This window comes from Peromyscus maniculatus, chromosome 1 (genome assembly GCF_049852395.1).
Source record: "Peromyscus maniculatus bairdii isolate BWxNUB_F1_BW_parent chromosome 1, HU_Pman_BW_mat_3.1, whole genome shotgun sequence".
Classification (NCBI taxonomy): Eukaryota; Metazoa; Chordata; class Mammalia; order Rodentia; family Cricetidae; genus Peromyscus; species Peromyscus maniculatus.
In genome coordinates this window covers 9,455,746-9,476,736 of record NC_134852.1, presented here as the reverse complement: position 1 = coordinate 9,476,736, position 20,991 = coordinate 9,455,746, and the positions used below count along the sequence as shown (strand labels likewise).

The following is a 20,991-nucleotide window of genomic DNA, read 5'->3' as shown; positions in this document are numbered from 1 at the left end:
TATGCCTTTCTGCTTTCTGCCATCACTTCCTGGGATTAAAAGCTGTTACCACTCCTGTCTGTTTCCAGTGTGGCCTTGAACTCACAGAGATCCAGTCAGATCCCTGCCTCCAGAATGCCAGGATTAAAGGTATGTGTGCCACCATTTTCTGGCCTCTGTATCTAGTGGCTGTTCCTTTCTCTGACCCCAGATGAGTTTATTAGGGTGCACAATATTTGGGGAACAAAATGTCACCACAGTGCAGAGCATAAAGGACTGTGGAATGCTTGGCGCTAAATATGACATTTACATGACATCTAAGTCTACAAATGACCAGTCTTAATTGTGAAAATGTTGGACCAAAAATGACTGAATGAGGTTTATGATAATTAAAAAGAAATAGTATCCACTGGACACAAGAAGGAAGTTGCACATATGAATTCAAATGCAGATGTGACAGCATGCACAAGAACAGTACATGTGCAAGGTAGACCAAACCCTAGCATGCACTGAGGCTGTGGACATGAAGTCCCACCCTTAGACAAGGGGCTATAACCAAATGATAGCTGTTGGGAGAGTCAGTTTCAAGAGAGTTGTGACAAGTGAAGTGGACCATGCTCCAGTGAGAGGTCACACTTTCATGAATATATGGACATCACGAATTGAACTTCATGGACAAAAGAGATAACAGCTGGGTTGGGTAGGTCCAGGAGGATTTGAGTAAGGGGGTGTATATGATTAAAGCCTATTGGTTGAAATTCTCAAAAAACTCATGCAAATCAAGTAATAAGAAATAGCGATTTAGTTGGCATATGTGCTATGACTATGTGTTGTGCATTATCTCACATGAAATTCTAAGAATAAATATAACAGGTGCTCTATATGGTATGAATGGAGGTAAGGAGGAACCTTCCAGAATATCCTGTGCTCTGTTTCTGCCTACACTACAAATGCCATATAGTTTAGCTGTATGTTCCTATGGCTTCAGTGTATAAAATCCAAAATGGGCTGTCTTTCATCTTCCATGAAGCACTGTGCAGAAGGAAAGTATTGATGCAATGCATTGTCATTCACAAAATTCCTTGAACGATAGACTCCAATAACTTGAAACATCAATTTTTATCTCTTAAAACTTACTTGTAAGTAATTCTATTTCATGTGACTTATACATAATTTTCCATCTCATCACTCCTATGCCACTGACAGAAAAATGGCAGGACACAATGTAAAGGTCACATGTTCAGTGTCTTCACTGAGATTCATATCAGTGTACATTGAATCTCCTGTGGAATTAATATATCTACAACACCACTGAACCAACATTAACTTCTCTCAAAGGGAAAAAGTGAAGTCAAGGCTATTCTGTCCAGAAGTAGTATTTTTATATAAAATCCTCCCTTTTGCTCACTTGTTTCCTTCTTCAGTCCTCATCACCTCCTCTCTGGGAGGTAGTAATGTTCTGCTTGCTTCCTACCTTTTTCAGAGCAGATCATCCCTCTTCTGAACTATGGAGAGGAATTATAACTTCACTTTTATTTAGAAGAGAGACAAATTTCCCCTTCTGTTCACTTACAGGGGACTCAGGTGAAGACATAAGGGATTAAGAGTCCCCATGGATCCCATGGTGCCAGTGAATAATTTCTGATTTTGCCGAGGTTGAGAGTCAGAGATGAGAAATGACTGGGCACACTTTACAGAGCTGTGAGGCAGCTGACACAGCACATGGTCCCAAGAGATTTGTTTACCTACAGTTTTACATAAAAAGAATAATTTACTCACTAGTTTTGGAGTCTCGTTCTCTGCAGGAAGAACAATTTCTGGATGAGTTTACAATATAATGGGAACAAGAGAGAGAGAGAGAGAGAGAGAGAGAGAGAGAGAGAGAGAGAGAGAGAGAGAGAGAGAGACAGTCAATGTTGCTGTCTTCCTTCTTTGGAAAGTCCTTTCAGGTTGGTCAGTGACTAGCACCCACTTTACCTTCAGTTCTGAGTGTCAGTGTCATAGGAGGCCTTCGTATGGTTTGCTTAGAGGATGGCACTCTGTCCTTGGATTTCAAGTTGTGATGAGACAATAGGAATACTGTGGAGAGATCTATGTGATAGAGATATCAGGAGGGATGCTCCATCTCTGCTCTACCCAACTCATCCCAATGTTATTCATTATGAATCTTTCGTGACCGTTTCTGTATCTGTATGTACATAAGATGTCCTGTTGTGTCTGGCCAAGCAAGATCAGGACTGTTTGGGATGATCCTGGTCTATTATTTTGTAATCTGATATCCTTACTCAAACTTCATCTGTTTTTATTTTAAAAGATTTTATTTGATATATCCCTTCACTCTCCCTGGCATCTTCCCAGCACTTCCCAGGTATCCTTACTCCAAGTTTCGATATCACCCAACACTCTTAAGTTGATATTCTCTTTTTCTTTGATTATTATTTTTGTATGTGTTATAGTGTTTATATATTGATATAGTGTAATGTTTATATATATATGCATATATATCTCACTGAGTATTGCATTTTAATATAACACACACACATATATGAATACACACATATGTACATATATACATATATATGAATAACTACAGGAAAGTGTCTCTGGACACAGTAGGGCAGACACATATATGAACTCCACAAGAGGTTATGACTGCTTGCCCAAGACCTGTGCATGCTCACACTAGAGAAAATCCTAGCATGGGGACTGGAGGTGGTCATAAAATCCTCCCACTAGCCAAGGTAGTATAGACAACTGATAACTATTCAGAGGAGAGTCAGTTTTAGGATCCTTGTTACTCGTAAATTGACTATGGCCCAGCAGAAAGCTACACATCTATGGTGGTATTTTATTTGTACTGAAATGTGATTTTAATTGTATGTTAATAAATAAAGTTGCTCATGGGTCAGAGCTATTAGAGACATAGCAAGAGCATGGTGGTGGTGGCACATGCCTTTAATCCCATAGATCTCTGTGTGTTCAGGGATACAGCCAGCATTGGAGACATGCACCTTTAAGACCTGAAGGCTGTACTTACAGGCAGTGATGAGGCAGTCATGTGTTGGGTTTACAACCAGTGAGAAGGCAGAACAGAAAGACTATTTAAAGACATACACACAGGAAGTAGCTCTCTTTTGGAGAATTAGGACCAATGCAGGAGGAAGGGTAAGATTTTAGCTCTGAGCTCTGACCTCTTGGCTTTCTCTTTTACATTGGTTCTGTGTTTCTTATTTAATAAGACAGTTGGTTACATCTATACACATCCAGTGATATATTTGCATTATGCCGTTGGCAGAAATCTGCAGGACCCTATGTGTAAATCACGTGTTCAGTTTCTCCATCTGAGATTGACACCAGTGCTCAGCTAAGCTGCTTTGCAACTTCTGCTTCTACAACACCTTGAACTAGACATTGAATTCTCTTGTAGGGAAAAAGGGAAGTCAAGACTACTCTGTCAGAAGTGTTATTTTTATATAAAATCCTCCCTTCTGCTCACTTGTTTCCTTCTTCAGGCCTCATCACCTCCTCTCCAGGAGGAACAGAGCTAGAATGAGAACTTCATTGATCCTGGGAAGGGAGAAAATTTACTCTCCTTTTCACTCACCAAGGTCTCAGGTACAGAAATTAGAGATGAATAGTCATTAAATTTCCCATACTGCTCCTAAATAACATCAAATGTTGAAGAGTTCAAGAATCAGAGAGAGGAGAGGATGATGACAAGAATACAGAGCAAGATGGGAGTTGAAATAGAAATAAACCAAAGAGCATTTTGTCCCTAAGCTTCCACAATAGAAGAGGAATCAGTTACTCACTAGTTTTGGAGTCTGCTTCTGTGCATGAAGTGCAATTTCTTGTTGAGTTAACTAGAGAAGGGGACAGGAGAGGGAGAAAGTTCATCAGAGGCTGTCTGCCTTCCCCTTAAAGAAAGTTTTTTAAATTTGGACAGTGACCACCACCCACTCCACCTCTTAGTGCTGAGCCTGTAGAGTTATAGGATGACATTTAGTGGATTGCTTCTGGGTGTTGGCTCTCTCTTTGGATTTCAAGTTTTGATGATTCATAGGAATGCTGTGGGAAGATCTATGTGAGCAAGAGGTCGGGAGGGCTGTTCCATCTCTGCTCTACCCAAACTGATATGACAGACTTAATGAGTCTATCCTGACCCACTTTTATATCTGCCTGTATACATAGACATCCCAGTGTGGTTGCAAATTCATATAAGGAGTTTTGGGGAGACTCCTGTATGTTACTTTGTATTCTGTTATCAAGTCCCAAATTCCATGTTTGTTTTTACGAAAGGTTTTCAGTTTAAATATAATTCTTTCCCTTCCCCCTCCCTTTCTTCTCTCCAGTTCCTCCCAGCAACCCTTCCTCCAAGCTTTCTCATCCCCACACCACTCTTAAATTGATAGCCTCTTTTGCATTGAAAATTATTGTTATTCATATGTCTAGAGATATGCATATTCACATGTATATGTACACATTTCATATATACGCACATATATACATACATGTGCATATATACATATCACATATGTATACACACATATATAAATGGAACACACACACACACACACACACACACACACACACACACACACACACACACACACCAGGGACGTTAGCACTCACAGCAGTCCTTCCCTGTAGCTCCCAGTGCTACATTCTCTCTATTATCAATTGGAGGATTCTGAGACATGGCTTCAGGATTTCATTAGTCACAAGATATGAGATATATATGAAGTTCTCTAACCTGTGACAGGAAGGTATAAGGCATCACTTGGGGATGACCACAAATGGGAAGTGTTCCTGAAAGAGCCATAGCATCTATAGTTCCCTGCCTGGACCACAGGACCAAGAAGGAAATCCGCCTGGAATGTCCCATTGTTGTTCTGCACTGAAGGCAGCCCATGTCCCTTGGGTACCCCTTCCCTGGACAAATGGAACATGTCAAACTGAAGGTCAGAGACACAGGACAAGGTCATGTTCTCTCCTGACATTACCACAGGACCCATCAGGGCTGACAGAGAAGGTTTCTTGTATAAACCTGGAAGAAAAGAGGCAGAGACAGTTAGATAGTTACCAGTGTTCATTCACTCCTCAGTGTTCCCTCTACATGCATCTATTTATTTGATTTCTCTTCCTCATACCATCTCCCTTCTCTCTATTTCTCCCTTTCTCCTCTCCTCTCTTTCTCTCCTTCTCTCCCTTTATTTCTATGTTACCATCTTTAACCTATGACCTCACTTTGTCATAGGCTATTTTTTCCAATTTTTGCTTAATGACACTTTCTACCTCTATTTGCATGGGTTCATTCCATCTGTCTTTTAAAGTTTGTTTTTGTGAGCATAATTAATTTTATCTAGCAATAACCTTCATAATGAAATATTTATATGCATTCATAATATATTTTTATGCTTGTTTTAAGTTTTGATATTGAACTGTATATCATATAGTGTTTTAAAAATTATTGTCACATATATAATTATAGATGTATAATATTAACCATATTAAGGCTAGTATTCTTTATTGCCCTTCTACTTCAATAATCACATTCATTTTACTAATTGGTCTCTATATTTCAATTTTTCCAGTTGTTTTGCAAGTCAATGGGCTCAATTAGATTTACTCATGATTTTGTTTTAATTAGCATACCAAGTAAGAATCTTCATTATGACATCCTCATACACCTCCTTTTGTTCATTTTTCTCCCTCTTCCATTCCTTGTACAGCATTGCTGATCTGTTACTCCCCTCATTTCCTCCTCCATGTCATATGTCTTTCATTTATTTCCCACCCCTCTCTATTAAACTTTTCTTCTCATGGTCACTTGCTAATTTCTTGACCTATAACTTTGTCATCCTATATATGACAAAAATATAGAATCTAATATCATTCTATTTTTCTTTGTAGGTCTTGTGTCTGTTTACACATCTGTGTTAATTAGTCTCTCTTTTCAAAGTACAGAATATTTCATAAATATCTATATTTCTCTTAAACAATGGCCATGGTGATGTTCCCTCTCTTGTTACTCTTAGTATGTGTACTGCTCAAGTGTGATCTGTCATCTACTTAGTTCAGAATTTGGTTTTTGCTTCTACCTTTATAAGACTTCTACCAAGAGAGCCAGGCATATCATGTGTCTGACAATCTGTGTTTTGGCATATTTCACATCTGCTATAATTTTTCCATCTCTACTTTCAAAGTTTCCATTCAGGCTTCTGTCTTTTTGTAGTTTTTCTCTTAGCACACATTCCATGTTTACTAATTCATAGTCCTTTCTGGGTTTCCATCTGTGTGAAGGCATAAGGATTCATTAGTAACAAGTGTTTCATTAAAGCACTTCTAGCCTTATGCAAGGTTCAAATTGCTATAAGGCATTCCTGATCCAGAATCAAAAGCATTGTTTCCTCTCAAACATGTTGATGAATTAGCATCCTGACTTTACTGCTCTTAGAGCATCCCTTCCATGCTTCTAAATTTGCTCTTGAATTGAGTTCCTATATTATTTTCCAATTGACTCCTTTGCTCCTTCCTGTATCTATGCTTCATGTTATAATCAAGGGTCTGCTCTTATATATTACTTTTCATTGTCTATATCAGTAAATTACTCAACAAGGTTGCCTTTATGTAAATTTCCCACACTCATTTTCTTGTGGCCTCCCACAGCTTTTAGTGTGGAGAATATTTTTCTGCATCACAAAGAGAATGAAAAGTGTGTATGCACCCTCTTACCTGTGATCTTTATATCAATGGGGTCACTAGAGTATGACCAGTCATATGGTGAGTGATTGTAAGAACCGTAGCATTTGTAAGTTCCAGCATGGTCAGGTGTCACAGGACCTATTGAGAAGTTTGCCTGGGAACCCCCAAGATGATGTTCTGCAAAAAGCTTTAAAGAGTCCTTGATTGTTCCTTTTTTATGTGAAGTCAAAATGAAGGTGTCAAACATAATCTCTGATCGACACTCCAGTGTCACCTTCTCTCCTAAATTCACCAGGAGAGGTTGTAAGGCCAAAAGGAAAGGCTTCTTGTAGATTCCTAAGAATAAAGAAATTGTATGAACCTGATCAAAATCTGTGTGTCCTTTAAGATCTATGGTTCTCCCTCAATTGGTCTGTGCTCCCTGTTAGTGCTCCAGGGCACTTGTTCTTGTCTATTTCAACTCTAGACACAGACTTCTCTATCCTCCTGAGTCCATTTCCTATTTATCTGACTCTAGGATTATCACAATATTTTCCCACTGGCTTGTTGCAAGAATGTGTCTTTTCAACCCTTTTTTTCTGTAGGCCCTATTGTCTTTTTCTAAGACTGGAAAGTGTAGGAAACATGGCAATTTTCACACCAGGCTGCTCTATGTGTCCTTTCTATGCAACTTTCGATAGAGTATAATCCTTGGCAGAATGAAGGGATTAGTATTGAACATGGTTATCAGGGAAACACTTCTAGCTGTATGCATGGTTCAAATTGCTATAAGGCATTCCTGATCCAGAATCAAAAGCATTGTTTTTGATTCTCCTCCCAAACACGTTGATGAAGTAGCTTCCTGACTTTAGTGCTCTAAGAGCATCCTTTCCATGCTTCTAAATTTGCTCTTGACTTGAGTTCCTATATTATTTTCCAATTGCTAACATAACAAATTACCACAATTTTCATTCTTAAAATGTATACAAGTATTGTGGAGATCAGAATTCTGAAAAGCCCAAATGGCACAAATCAGGTTTCTTCAGGGATAGTAACTCCGGAAATCACTAGGAACGTATCCAATTTTTGCCCTCCAACTTCTAGGGCCTCATGCATTCCTTGGCACTTGGACCCTTCCTCCATGTTCAGAGTTTGGGACACAGTGTCTCCCTCATGATGTTTTTTTCCCACAAATGGATTTTTCCCTATTTTGTTATACCAACATTTGTAGGTCCACAGACCTGAAATAATTCAGGATATTCTTGCATCCTGATATCAACTTGTTAAGATCTGAGTTCCATCTTCCAGCCCAATTTTTCCTTAACTTATTTAACACACAGGAAGCCTTAGGGACTAGAAAAATGCATGACCTTGTATGTCTTATAATGCCCAGAACAGTATATATTTTCTGTGTTGAATATGCCTTTTGTAAGTCCAAAACTCTTACTAACACTGTTTCTGAAAATTCCAGGGTTGGGAGATTTGGGGAAATGAAAGGAACTCAAAACATCATTTCTAACCTGAAATTATGATCTCCACAGGGTCACTTATTGCTAAAATTTTAAAAGGGTAATAAGAATCAAAACCATGGCATCTGTATGTCCCTGCATGTGCTGATGTCACAGGATTCAAGGCAAATTTCTTCTGTAATGGTCTTCCCTGGATCTGAGGGATAGGATTACCATGTTCTTTGTACAACCTGAATGCATAATAGTTATGATGAGAGTCACATTGAAGTTCCACATGCTGTCCCAAAGGAACAATATGGCTTGGCCAGGCAGAGAGTGAAGGCTTGTCATGACTTCCTGCAGAGGGATACACAGAGAAAATAATGATGCTCCTTCATCCCTGAGAGCTGAGTCTCCAATTTTCTCTTCTTTGGGGTCCTTAGTATAACAGTTTTCTCTGAATTGAAACATTCCTGCTTCAATGTAAGAGGCTGAAATATTCAGGAGATTCAGAATGTAAACAAACTGTCTCTGTCATGGAGAGGTGAAACATTCAAAATTGATCGGTGGCCCTTCCCAGCTCTATAGAAAGAGTGAGACCCTGGACCAGCTGAGCTCTGAGTGCTAATGTCTAAGACTTGTTGGGCTGCCTGCAAGTTGTGCACTGAGCGCCAGGGTTTTGGCTTCATGATAATCACTCATATTGGGGTGTGCTTTACGTAGGATTTGAGTCCCCCTTGCTTCTATGAGTAACCCCTCATCCACACTGCTATCAGTAACTTAGTAAACCCAGAGACTCATAGAGTTATGCTTTGGTGCAGTCACTGATTGCTCTGCCATGGATTTCTTTCATGAGTCAGTTTGTATGTGTTGTACACAATAGGGTCATTTTGAAGTGATGAGTGTAAGAGACTGTGGTTTTTAGAATAGTTATGGTCCACATAGACTCATCTGTTTAATTGTATGGCACATAGGGAATATCGCTAATAAGAGGTATGGCCTCATTGGAGTAGGTGTGGCCTTGTTGGAGGAAGTGTGTCACTGTGGAGGCACGTTTTGTGGACTCTTATGCTCAAGCTATTAACAGTGTGAAACACAGTCTCAGTCTGCTGCCAGTGGATCAAAATGAAGAAATCTCTGCTCCTTCTCTAGCATCATCATCTTGATTACCTATGCACTGCTAGGTTTTCTACCATGATTTTAATGGACTAAAACTCTAAACTGTAAGTCAGCCCCAATCAGATGTTTCCTTTTATTAGATTTTCCATGGTGATGGTGTCTCTTCACAACAATAGAAACCCTAAGACAAAGACTGTGTCATCGAACCTTCCATATATATGATATATCTGTCATGTTAAGATATTCTAACTGAGAATTTTTTTTTTTTTTGGTTTTTCGAGACAGAGTTTCTCTGTGTAGCTTTGCGCCTTTCCTGGAATTCACTTGGTAGCCCAGGCTGGCCTCGAACTCACAGAGATCTGCCTGGCTCTGCCTCCCGAGTGCTGGGATTAAAGGCATGCACCACCACCGCCCGGCCTGAGAATTTTGAGTTTGGAATCATGAAGTAAATTTCATCATGAAAATATTATAAATTAAGAAGAAATTACACCTGAAGTATAGAAGGAAATGTTAGTGTGATTGAGATGATAGAACACAATTGATGCCACCAAGTGAGCAGAAAATGTTATTTCCTGATTCACCAACTCTAGAAATCTAACAATGTTCACATGAGAATTATATCATGAATATTCCAAAACTCATCGATGATGGAGAAATAGCTCCCAGGACCACAGAATTGAGAAGATCTAGAACAACGATGAGGAATGAGTCTTTTGAACTACTTTGCCCGTTATGTACTTTTGTAAAAATTTTCATTCACAGAGTTTATACAGGCTCATTTTTTCTATACTAAATGTGACAAATTAGTGGCTGATAGATACTTCCTCCATCATTTGAGGCTCCTTTTATGTGAAATATAGGGAGTCTAGTATAGCTCAGCAACTTGTTTATTTGTATTTAGAATGGATTTGGACTCATAATGGCCAGCCCATGAATCTTGTTCATTTATCTGTATCCTGAGGAATGAGACAACAGCTACTCTCTGTTTTCACGACTATGTAGACTCCAAGGTATACTACCACACAGATCTGGTGGACATCTTGCAACACTGGCCACCCAGCAGCCATCATAGACCCTAGCCAGAGACTGTTCCTTATTGCAGAGTGTTTTCAGGCCTCTTAAAGCACCAGGGAGTACATCCAGGAACAGCATCTGATCTCAAAATACAGGAAGGTACCCAGCCCAAGTATAGAAACTGACACCAAAGTCAGTCAATCCAGGGTTACAACAAGTTGACCTGACTACTATCACCAGTTATACTAAATAGTAAAGGTCTATTTAGCAACACTGAGTTTCTGTACATGGCAGAGGAGTTCATTATTATGAGTGCACAGGCACCCAGGTGTAAGAGCATAAGAATTAAAATCAGAGACGTAAAACACTACAGAGAACAATGTTGAGACTCAAGAAGTAAACACAAAAAAGGAAGACCTAGCCGGGCGGTGGTGGCGCTCGCCTTTAATCCCAGCACTCGGGAGGCAGAGCCAGGCGGATCTCTGTGAGTTCGAGGCCAGCCTGGACTACCAAGTGAGTTCCAGGAAAGGCGCAAAACTACACAGAGAAACCCTGTCTCGAAAAACCAAAAAAAAAAAAAAAAAAAAGGAAGACCTATAAACCTCATGATGAATAATTCCCAGAGTGTTTTTAATTAATTTTCAGAAGTATAAGAAACCACCACCAAAACATGGGCAGATATCTGTTGCTCATGGAAAGGCCAGAACCGTCAGAAGAACAGGTGAAGTCCCCACCAGCATGAAGAGCAGATAGGCTGCCCTCCACCACATGTAGCTATCTAACTCAGTAGGTTTAGTTTCACAAGACTCATTATGTCACCACCGTTCTTGTCCCACCATCCAGCAAAAATTTCAATCACCATGTATGGGAAAAGCAACATATTCCATGATAAAGTCAAATTCAAACAATATCTATCTCAAGATCCAGCCCAACAAAAATCCTAGAAAGACATCTTCATCCCAATAACTTTAACTACACCCATGTAAAAACAGGAAATAATAATTTCATACTAGGAAAGACAAATAATGGAAGAACATGTATGTTAATATACTTGCCAACCACAGCCCCCCCCCCACACACACACAGAGAGAGAGAGAGAGAGAGAGAGAGAGAGAGAGAGAGAGAGAGAGAGAGAGAGAGAGTACCACTACCACCACCAAAATAATAGGAGTTAACAATCATCAGTCATTACTATTTTTGGTATCAATGGACATAATTCTTCAATAAAGAGATCCAGACTATGAAAATGTTGTGAAAACAGGACCCAACCTTCTGTTGCATACAAGAAACACCACTAATATCAAAGGTAAACATCATCTCAATATCTCAAAATAAAGCACTGGTCAAAGAAATTCTAAGCAAAGTGATATAAGAAGCAGGTTGTGTTAGCCATTCTAATATCTAACTAAACAGTCTTCTGTGGTGATTTGAAAGGCAATGACCTGAAAGGGAGTGGGACATTAGGAGGAATGGCCTTGTTGGGGTTCCTTTGGCCTTATTGGAAGAAACTAAACAGAGAAATACTGGAGCTAACAGATATGATGTCCCAAATGAACATAATAGCTGTCTACATCACATATGACCCAAATGCTAAAACATATACCTTCTTCTCAGCACATCATGATTTTTTTTCAAAAATTGACCACATACTCTTTTCACAGAACAAGTTTCTACAGATACAAGAAAATTGAAATAACCTCTGTATTATATCAGACCACTACAGATTGAAGCAGGAATTCTAGGAAACAGAAACAAAAGAAAGTCTACAAACTCATAGAAAGTTAAGAACCCTATACTGAATGTAAACTGGGTCAAGATCAAGGTAAGAAAGAAATGAAAAACATTACACAGTTCAATGAAAATTAATACACAATGTACCCAAACCAATGGGACACAATGAGAACAATACTAAGAGAAAAGTTCATAACTTTAAGTGCCTACATATATAAATTAAAGAGATCTCATATTAGCAACTTAACCACACGCCTGAAAGTTCTCGAACAAAAAATAGCAAACACATCCAAGACAGCAGGAAATAATCTAACTGAGGGCTGAAATCAACAAAAGAGAAACAAAGACAATAATGTAAAGAATCAGTAAAATGAATAGTTCCTTCTTGAGAAAATCAACAGAATGAACACCACCTTGCTGTGGGATGTTCTGTATGCTGTGAATGTGTGTTGCTCTGATTGGTTGATAAATAAAGTGCTGATTGGCCAGTAGCCAGGTGGAAATATAGGTGGAATAAGCAGGGAGGGAAATCCTGATAAGAGGAAAGCTGAGTCAGGAGATGACAGCTTGCAGTCCGGCAAGCAGCATGTAATGGCACACATGTAAAGTCACAGAGCACATGGTGACAAAAAGATTATAGAAATGGGCTGAGTTTAAGTGATTATTTTATAAGCGCCTGTGGTGTCCATGAGGCTGGGCTGGGGAAACCTTTCAGCTACACCACCTAATCCAAACTAACTAAAAGGCAGGCAGAGAATATACAAATTAACAAAATCGGAAATGAAATGTGGGACATAGCAACAGACATCTAAGATAACAAAGGCATCATTAGGGCACACATTAAGAACCTATAATCCACAAAATTGAAAAATCTAAAAGAAATGAATAATTTTCTGATTATTTACCACTTTCCAAAGTAAAATAAAGGTCTGGTAAACAATATACATAGCCCTATAACCCCTAAGGAAACAGAAGTTCTCCATAAAAGTTTCCCCCGAAAAAAGTACAGAGTCAGTAGATTCTAGTGAAAAATTTCTTCCAGACTTAAGAAGAACTAATGCCAATATTCCTTAAATTAATTTTAGAAACAGAAGTAACACTGCTTCATTTTATGAAAGCATAGTCATTCTGATACCCAAACCATACCAAGATTCAATAAAAATATAATTACAGGCCAATCTCCCTCATGAGCATTGATGCAAAAATATTCCATTAAATACTAGCAAAATGCATTCAAGAACATATCAAAAAGATCATCCTCAGTGATCAAGAAGTCTCCATCACAGAGATGTATGGGTGTTTCAATATATGAAAATCTGTCAATGTAATCCACCATACAATTCTGCAAAAAATCCACATAACTTTCTTATTAGTGTTAAAAAAGACTTTGAAATTAATCTAACATAGCTACATGATAAAGGGATACCAGGGATACAAGGAATATACTTAAGTATAACAAAAGCAATATCAAGAAGGCCTTTAGACAACCTCAAATTAAAAGGAAGGAAATTAAAAGCAATTCCACTAAAATCAGGAAAAACACAAGGCTGCCCACTTTCTCTGTATGTACGTAATTTGGCACCAAAACTACGCAGATAAACACTGACTTAAAAAAAAAAGAAAAGAAAAGAAATAGAGGTTGATCAATTGAAGACCCAAAATGTCAATCTGTAAATCTATGAACACCTGATTTTTGATAAAGAAGACAGAAATATACAATGGAAAAAAGAAAGCATCTTCAACAAATGGTCTAACTGGATGTCTACATGCAGAAGAATGCAAATGGATGGATATCTATTACCCTTCAAAACTAAAGTCTAAGTGGATCAAAAACCTCAGCATCAAACCAGAGATATCAACAGATATGGGAGCAGATGCAGAGACCCACATCTAAACATTAGGCAGTGCTCCAGGAACCTCAAATAAGAGGTCGAAGGAAGAATTGTAGGAGTCAAAGAGGTCAAAGGCATCACCAGAACATGACCCAAGGATTCAAGTAGAATGGGTCATGGCCTTCAGTTACAGAGACTGAAGAGTTCATCAGGGAACCTGTATGGGTTTACGATAGTCACTCTGCATATGTGTTATAGATGTATAGCTTGGTGTTCTTCTTGGACTCCTGGAATTGGGAGTTGGTCCTGTCTCTGAATGGTATACCTACACTTTAGACCCTGTTCCTCTTATATGGTTTCCTTGTCCAATGTTGATACAAGCTTATGTGCTTAGGCTTAGTGTTACTTTTTGTGCTTTGTTCTGTTAATATCCCAGAGAGCCTTGCTTTTTTCTGAATATGAAATGAATGTAGGAGAAACTGTGGTAGGGATATAATGTATGAGAGAAAAACAAAAAATAATCCTTGTCAATTGTTAGGAGAATAAAACACACTGATTCAGCTTTAGAGCTATCATCCAGTGACAAAAGAGAAAATATGCTATTTGTTTTTCTGGGTCTGGGTTACCTTGGTCAGTATGACATTTCCTAGTTCTACCTGTGTCAATGTTAATTTCATTGTTATTTACCTTTGAACAGTATTCCACAGTGTACATGTGTTAAAATTTCATTATCTATTCATCAGCTGAAGGACATTCAGGTTGTATCCTTGTCCTGGCTATTGAAAATAGAGCAGAAAAGGTCATGACTGAACAAGCACTTATGCTATAGTACGTCAAGTTCTTGGATACATTCCAAGGGGTGGAAATGATGTACATAGGATAGTTATGCATGATTTTCTCCAATATATTAAATTAACAAAGTAAATCATCATTTATAAAAGAAAAGAGATGCAATCTAACTATGAAAAAAAGAAACTCTGGGTAGAAAATATTTTGAATTTTGAAAAAATCAACATTAACATAAAATTTTTGTTAACCACCCAAACAGACAAAAAAAATCAGCTACTGAATTGGAAGAATATATGGGCCAGCTTGATGTCTAAGTGGGCAAAGGCTCTTTCTGCCAAGCTTGACACCTTGAAAAACATTGCCAGGATGCACATGGTGAAAAGAGAAAATTGATTTCAGAAGGTTTTCCTCTACACCACACTAGAGGCATGGTGCAAGTACACACATACTCACTCACTCACTCACTCACTCACTCATTCACTCACTCACACACATTCACCAAATAAATGTAAAATTAAAAGTTAATAGAACATTCCAAGAGTTTACTTGACTAAAATATAGGAGATGAGTGAGCTTAGATCATACATTACATGATCTGACATGGAAATACAAAACCTGAATGAAAGTACAATGAAAATAAATTGAAACCATCCAAATACCAAATTGCAAATCATAAAAATTCAAGAAAGGGTAAAGGAACATTGAGGTTTACTTGGGACAAAGGAGGTGGCATTTAGAATGAGTTTTGGGAGCAGAATGAATATTATTAAAATATTATATGAAATTCACAAAGAAATTGTATAATATTTACATAAAGACAGAAAAACAAAGCTTAGAAAAAAAGGAGAGAAAAACTTATTTAGAAAAGTTACTGTACAACACTCCAGAGACATGAAGAAAACTGAAAATTGTCAGGTAAAAGATGGTCAAATGATATGAAACAAATTCAAATCTAATCATCTAGATCACAGAGCATATAACTGTCATGAGAGATCCTGACATCAGATTGACAAAAGAGGAAAAAGAACATGAGTGACTTCCAGTACAGCTAATGTCAGACTTCTGAGCGAACACCTACAGGACACAGGAGACCAGGATGACCAGCTGGGTGGAACAAAGAAAAACTGTGCCTATAATTGTCAGCAACACTCTCCTTCAGAGATGAAGTATATAAAATTTTATCACAATACCTGTAGCAGACAGAGTTCTTTGCAGTAAGCTCAGGAAAATCTGTGGAATCCCTCATGCTGAAATAAAGGCTGGTCATATGTTATTAGGTGTTTTAATTGCACCACTTGAAAGACAGCGGTGAATATCTGAGTTCACGGGTATCCTGGTCTACCAAGTAAATTCTAGGATAATCAGGGCAATACAGAGAAACCCTGTGTTGAACAATCAGAAATTAAAAGTTTATCCAATATATGTTGATGCCTGACTCAGCCGATAGCTGTGTCTGGGACAATCTAGGAGAGAGCTGATGAACAGGTTTCAGAGTCCTAATTTCAAAATTCAGAAGGCTCGCCAACAAGTCACCCACAGAAGCCAGCAGCAACACCCTGTGATGCCTGCTCTCCTGTTAGAATGAAACCTATCTATTGCAATGGATAGTATCTCAATATTTAAAGATGGACTCACCTGCTTGTGCCAATGTCCTGAGGACAAGGAGGAGGCCTGGAAAGAAAAAAACTCATGTTGAACTCATTTTTCATTATCAGTAACCTGGCCATCTGACATCCCTATCTCTGTTCTCTGTACATTAGAATCAGAGCTTACTTTGTTAAGATGAACTCATGCAGTAATATAAAACACGGAGGCCAGTGTTTCTGCTGTAGGCAGATTCAGTCTCCCAGGATGATATTTCCACCCTCTTATTCCACACCATCTATTCCCAGCAGGACTCACCAGTACAGATCAGGTTTAGGAGCACAGACGGCATGGTGCTGCTTTGGCTGACAAGTGTCAGGACCAGAATAAAACATATTGGGTGTCGTAAGAGGCTTGAGGCGTCTGCCTGACCACAGCTCGGAAAGCTTAACAACAGAAACATCCACCCTTGTTGCCACGTTCATTAATTGTGTGTGTGACAGGGTTCTCTGTAGCCCTGGCTATACTGGAATGCACCATGTAGACCAAACTACGTTGGCTTTGCATTCAAAGCCCCACCAGCATCTGCCTCCCAAGTGCTTCGATTACATTGTGTGTTCTCATACTAAGTTAAAAAATCTCTTTTGTCATTGGCTTTGTGGATCATAACTTCTTGGAAATGGTTCAGGCTTTAGCTTTTCAGCAGAAGTATTTACCATGACTACAAGTGAATTGCATCTTGAATCCATCACCTTTATGCAAAATGGTTAAATCTGATTATTGTTCTCAAACTTTTGATGTGTTCTCTTTGCTTTTTAAATTCAAGACTCGGTGTTTCCTCTGGCATTCTATACAACATGTCCCATAATTATTTTTCATATTGTAAGAATAGTCCTAATGTGTCAGTCAAAGTGATTATACTGAATTATTCCAGTTTTATGTCATAGTTATTCAGTTTCTTAATTAATCATGTAGGTATTTAGAATAATAAAATTCCACTTTAAAAAAATCAAACAAACAAAGCAAATACGTTTTTGCTGCATTTGAAATTTGTTTTTAGAACCTGAAAAAAAATATCAAAAGGTGGAGAATCTCTCATGCTCATGTATCAGTAGGAATTGCACAGTAAAAATTCCAAACCTATTAAAAGTAATCTAAAGAATCTCATCTATGCAGTCACATCAAAATTTCAACACAATGTTACACAGATCTTAAAAAGACAATTTCTGGCTTTAATGTTAAACACACAGAGAAAATAACAGGATAGTTAAACTATCATGAACACTAACAGAACATCTGGAGGTCTTATATTTCCTAACTTCAAGTCCTACTATAGACCTATATTAATAAACACACCACAGTATTGGTCGAAAGGCAGACAGGTTCATTAACGGAATCAATTTGAAGACCCAGACATAATTCCGGACATATATGCATAGCTTATTTTTGCTAAAGAAACCCAAAACATTCACTGGAAAACAAGACAGTATCTTCAACAAATGGTTTGATCAGATTGGATATCTGCATGTAGAAGAATGCAAATAGCTTCATACTTATCAATTTCAACAAACTCAAAATGAGTATAATCCCTAAGTGCATTCTAAATATCTAAATTTTCTCCTTATAGATTCATAGAAATGTAGCTCTCACACATGAAGAGAAAAAAATCCAATGATTAGCATCAAACAAACACAAATAAAAACTGCAAAACAAAAAAATAGAGAGAACAGATGATTATGAGGTGTCCAAAACTAGCTGATCTATTACAGCAGAATTCCTGCATCTAAGGCTCAGGCAATATCATGGAAGAAGGGAAAGAAAGATTGTACTAAGCAGAGGAAGAAGAAGTTTGTTGTGAGATGGCATCTGCTAGAAATGTAAATATAAAATTATGTAAATGTAAACAACATTATACACATCAATCTAATTATATTCATTAAATTAGGCAAATATATAGATATTTAAAGGTAATTAAACCAAAGATGAATTTGAGAGAAGAAAATGGCTGTATATGAGAGCCTGAGATGAGTAAGGAAGAGAAAATGGTTTAATTATGAAATATTTGAAAAAATATATTAATAAAAGTTTTAAGTTTAAGTGAAACAACAAGACATAAAAATACATTTCTGGTGCTCTTGGTAAAGAATGGTGAGTGTACAGGGCTAGAGAAATCACATATCCATTAAGAGTGTGTTCTGTACTTGCAGAGGACTCAATTTCAGTTCCCAGTGCCCACAGCAGGAGGCTCACAACTGCCTGTGACTCCAGCTCCAAGGGATCCAATCAGTGCCCTCTTCTGCCCTTACAAGCACCAGAACTCACATGCACACATTCACACATCATTTAATCAGTGTGTGCTCTTATACCAGGCAAAAGAAAACCCAATTTTTACCATTGCCTTTTTACCATTTACCAAGGACCATAGCTTGGTTTGTGTATCAGGGTAACTGTGGCCTCATAAAATACCCTTTTTATATTTTGTGGAATAACTAGAGGGATATTGGCATTAACTCTGAAATTCTGGCAGAATTTTGAGCTAAACCTATTTTTTTTTTGCTGAGGATATGTTTTATTGACTGCTGCTTTGATTTCAGTAAGGGTTACAGGCCCACTTAAGTTGCTTATCTAATCTTTATTTAATTTTTATCCTTTATAAGCTGTGTGCATAGAAAAAATTATCCATTTCTTCTAGATTTTTCCAATTTGGAAAAATGGTACAGGTACTTAAAGTATGTCCTTAGGATTCCTTTGATTTAACCTTCTCTATTTTTATATCTCATGTTCATGACTTATTTCTTAATTTAGATTTCTTCCTATGGTTTATTTAAGTTGGATAAGGGCTTGTCAATATTATTGATTTTCCTGATGACTAAAATTGTTTTATAGATTCTTTGTATTTATTTTGTTTGTATTGTATTAAATTCAAATATGAGTTTGATTATTTCTTGCCCTATCCTCCTGCTGGGTGTGATTTCTTCTTTTTGTTCTAGAGCTTTCTGGTGTGCTGTTAACTTCCTTGTATTATACCTCTACAATATTTTATTTATGTACTTAATGATCTGACAATAAATTTGGGTATATCAATTATGTATGTCACTGTGATCTGTAATCATGTTGGTAGCTATCTTTCTAGCACCTATTATCTATATATCTTCTATGAATCTATTATTTATCTATCATATATCTAGTCATCTTTGTATTTTTCTATGTATCTATATGTATGTATGTATCTATGATCTATCTGTCCATTATCTGTCTACATATGTATATATACACATACACGTATTAACTATCAATCATCTTTTTTTCTATCCTCTTAATTCTATCAATCAAATGATCTGTCAGTCATTTATATATTTGTGATTTATTAAACTATTTTTCTAATCATCTATTTTTTCACATCTTTATTCGAACTCATCTATTTATCTCTGCTTCTCATTCATCTATCATTACTTTAAAACAAATTTTTTTTTTGGTTTTTAGAGACAGGTTTTCTCTCTGTAATTTTGGTACGGTTCTAGATCTTGCTCTGTAGACCTGGCTGGCCTTGAACTCACAGAGATCTGCCTGGCTCTGCCTCCTGAGTGCTGGGATTAAAGGCATGCTCCACCACTGCCAGCCTGTCTATGATCTCTTATAAATATCTTTAACTATCATATGTCTTTCTGTTTACAACACATTTTTCAAAATAAGCACAGTCTTGAAGGTTCAAATGTAGTTTTCAGTCTCTCAGTCTCCTCTCAATAATTTTCATCAACCCTGAAACCCAGACAGTATGCCATTGGTTGAAGAGAGGCAGCCAAACCCCACAGCTCCAGACAGTTACAGTCACATTAGCAAAATGCTAAGGAGAGTAGATATCCTTGCCTGCCACTAAAATGAGTTAGTCTTCCTGTTAAGAGACAGTCTAGCTTTTGTGTGAGCCCTGTCTTCTTGATAACCCGCTTTTATTTAGGATTCACTGGGGACACAGGAAGGTTTTTTTTGTGAGTTCAAATGCTGATATAGCTGCAGACCAGTTAGCTTCCTGTTTGCTTGTATTCAAAACCACAGGTACTTGTGAGGTAGTAGGACCCACAGGAGGTGTGAAGTCTCAGTTACTGACCACACATTTTTAAATTCATTACTTCAAATGCAAAATAAGCAGTTCCTTTTTGAAATATTTAGTTGGTCTTGTGGGGAATTGCAGAAGAAATAAAGAATCCTTCTGTTTATATTTCCAACATGAAAGGAGGGTTTCCCTAAAATGTCTAAGGTTGCTAAAATTCCTGTCTCTCTTTTCATCTTAAAATTCTTTATATATTTTTCCTGGAAGCCTATACATTATGCAGCCCAGGTTGTACCAGAATTCAGTCATGAAGCCAAGACTGGCCTCAAACTTGAATTAATTCTCTTCCATCCTACCCAATTCTGAGAATATAGGTGTTAACTCCCACACTTGCTTGTAAGCATTTTTGTCTTTATTTTTATTTTTGAAGGAGAAAAGTTTTGTTTCACTTACCGTTTCATCATTGTGGATAAATCACAGAAACTGTCATTCAAGCGATAGTTGGTTAAATTGTATCTAATAAAAATAAATTAAGGAATGTATACTTATACTCAAATTGTTTATTTCACTCTTAAATATTTAAAGACAACCTACTTAGGAAATGATGCCACTCACTAAATATTGGGCAGGTCTCTTCACACGAATTATACTGAACTAGAAAATTTCTCTCCAGACAAGCCCATACACAAACTCTCTGTGATTTATACAACTCTTAGATTCTAAAAATGATTCTAGATTCTGGCAAGTTGACATTTTAAATTAA

At 37.5% G+C, this 20,991-nt stretch overlaps 1 protein-coding gene across 1 annotated transcript; it reads right to left on the bottom strand.

Moving 5' to 3' along the window:
* Positions 1-3,783: 3,783 nt before the first annotated feature.
* LOC102920102 (killer cell immunoglobulin-like receptor 3DL1) lies at positions 3,784-16,532 on the bottom strand. Its single transcript, XM_076563453.1, has 5 exons — positions 16,499-16,532; positions 8,184-8,468; positions 6,715-7,020; positions 4,733-5,026; positions 3,784-3,830 (listed from the first exon to the last, which is right to left on the bottom strand). Exons 1-5 carry the CDS (start codon positions 16,530-16,532, stop codon positions 3,784-3,786), a joined length of 966 nt encoding a protein of 321 aa, XP_076419568.1.
* Between the last annotated feature and the right edge of the window lie 4,459 nt (positions 16,533-20,991).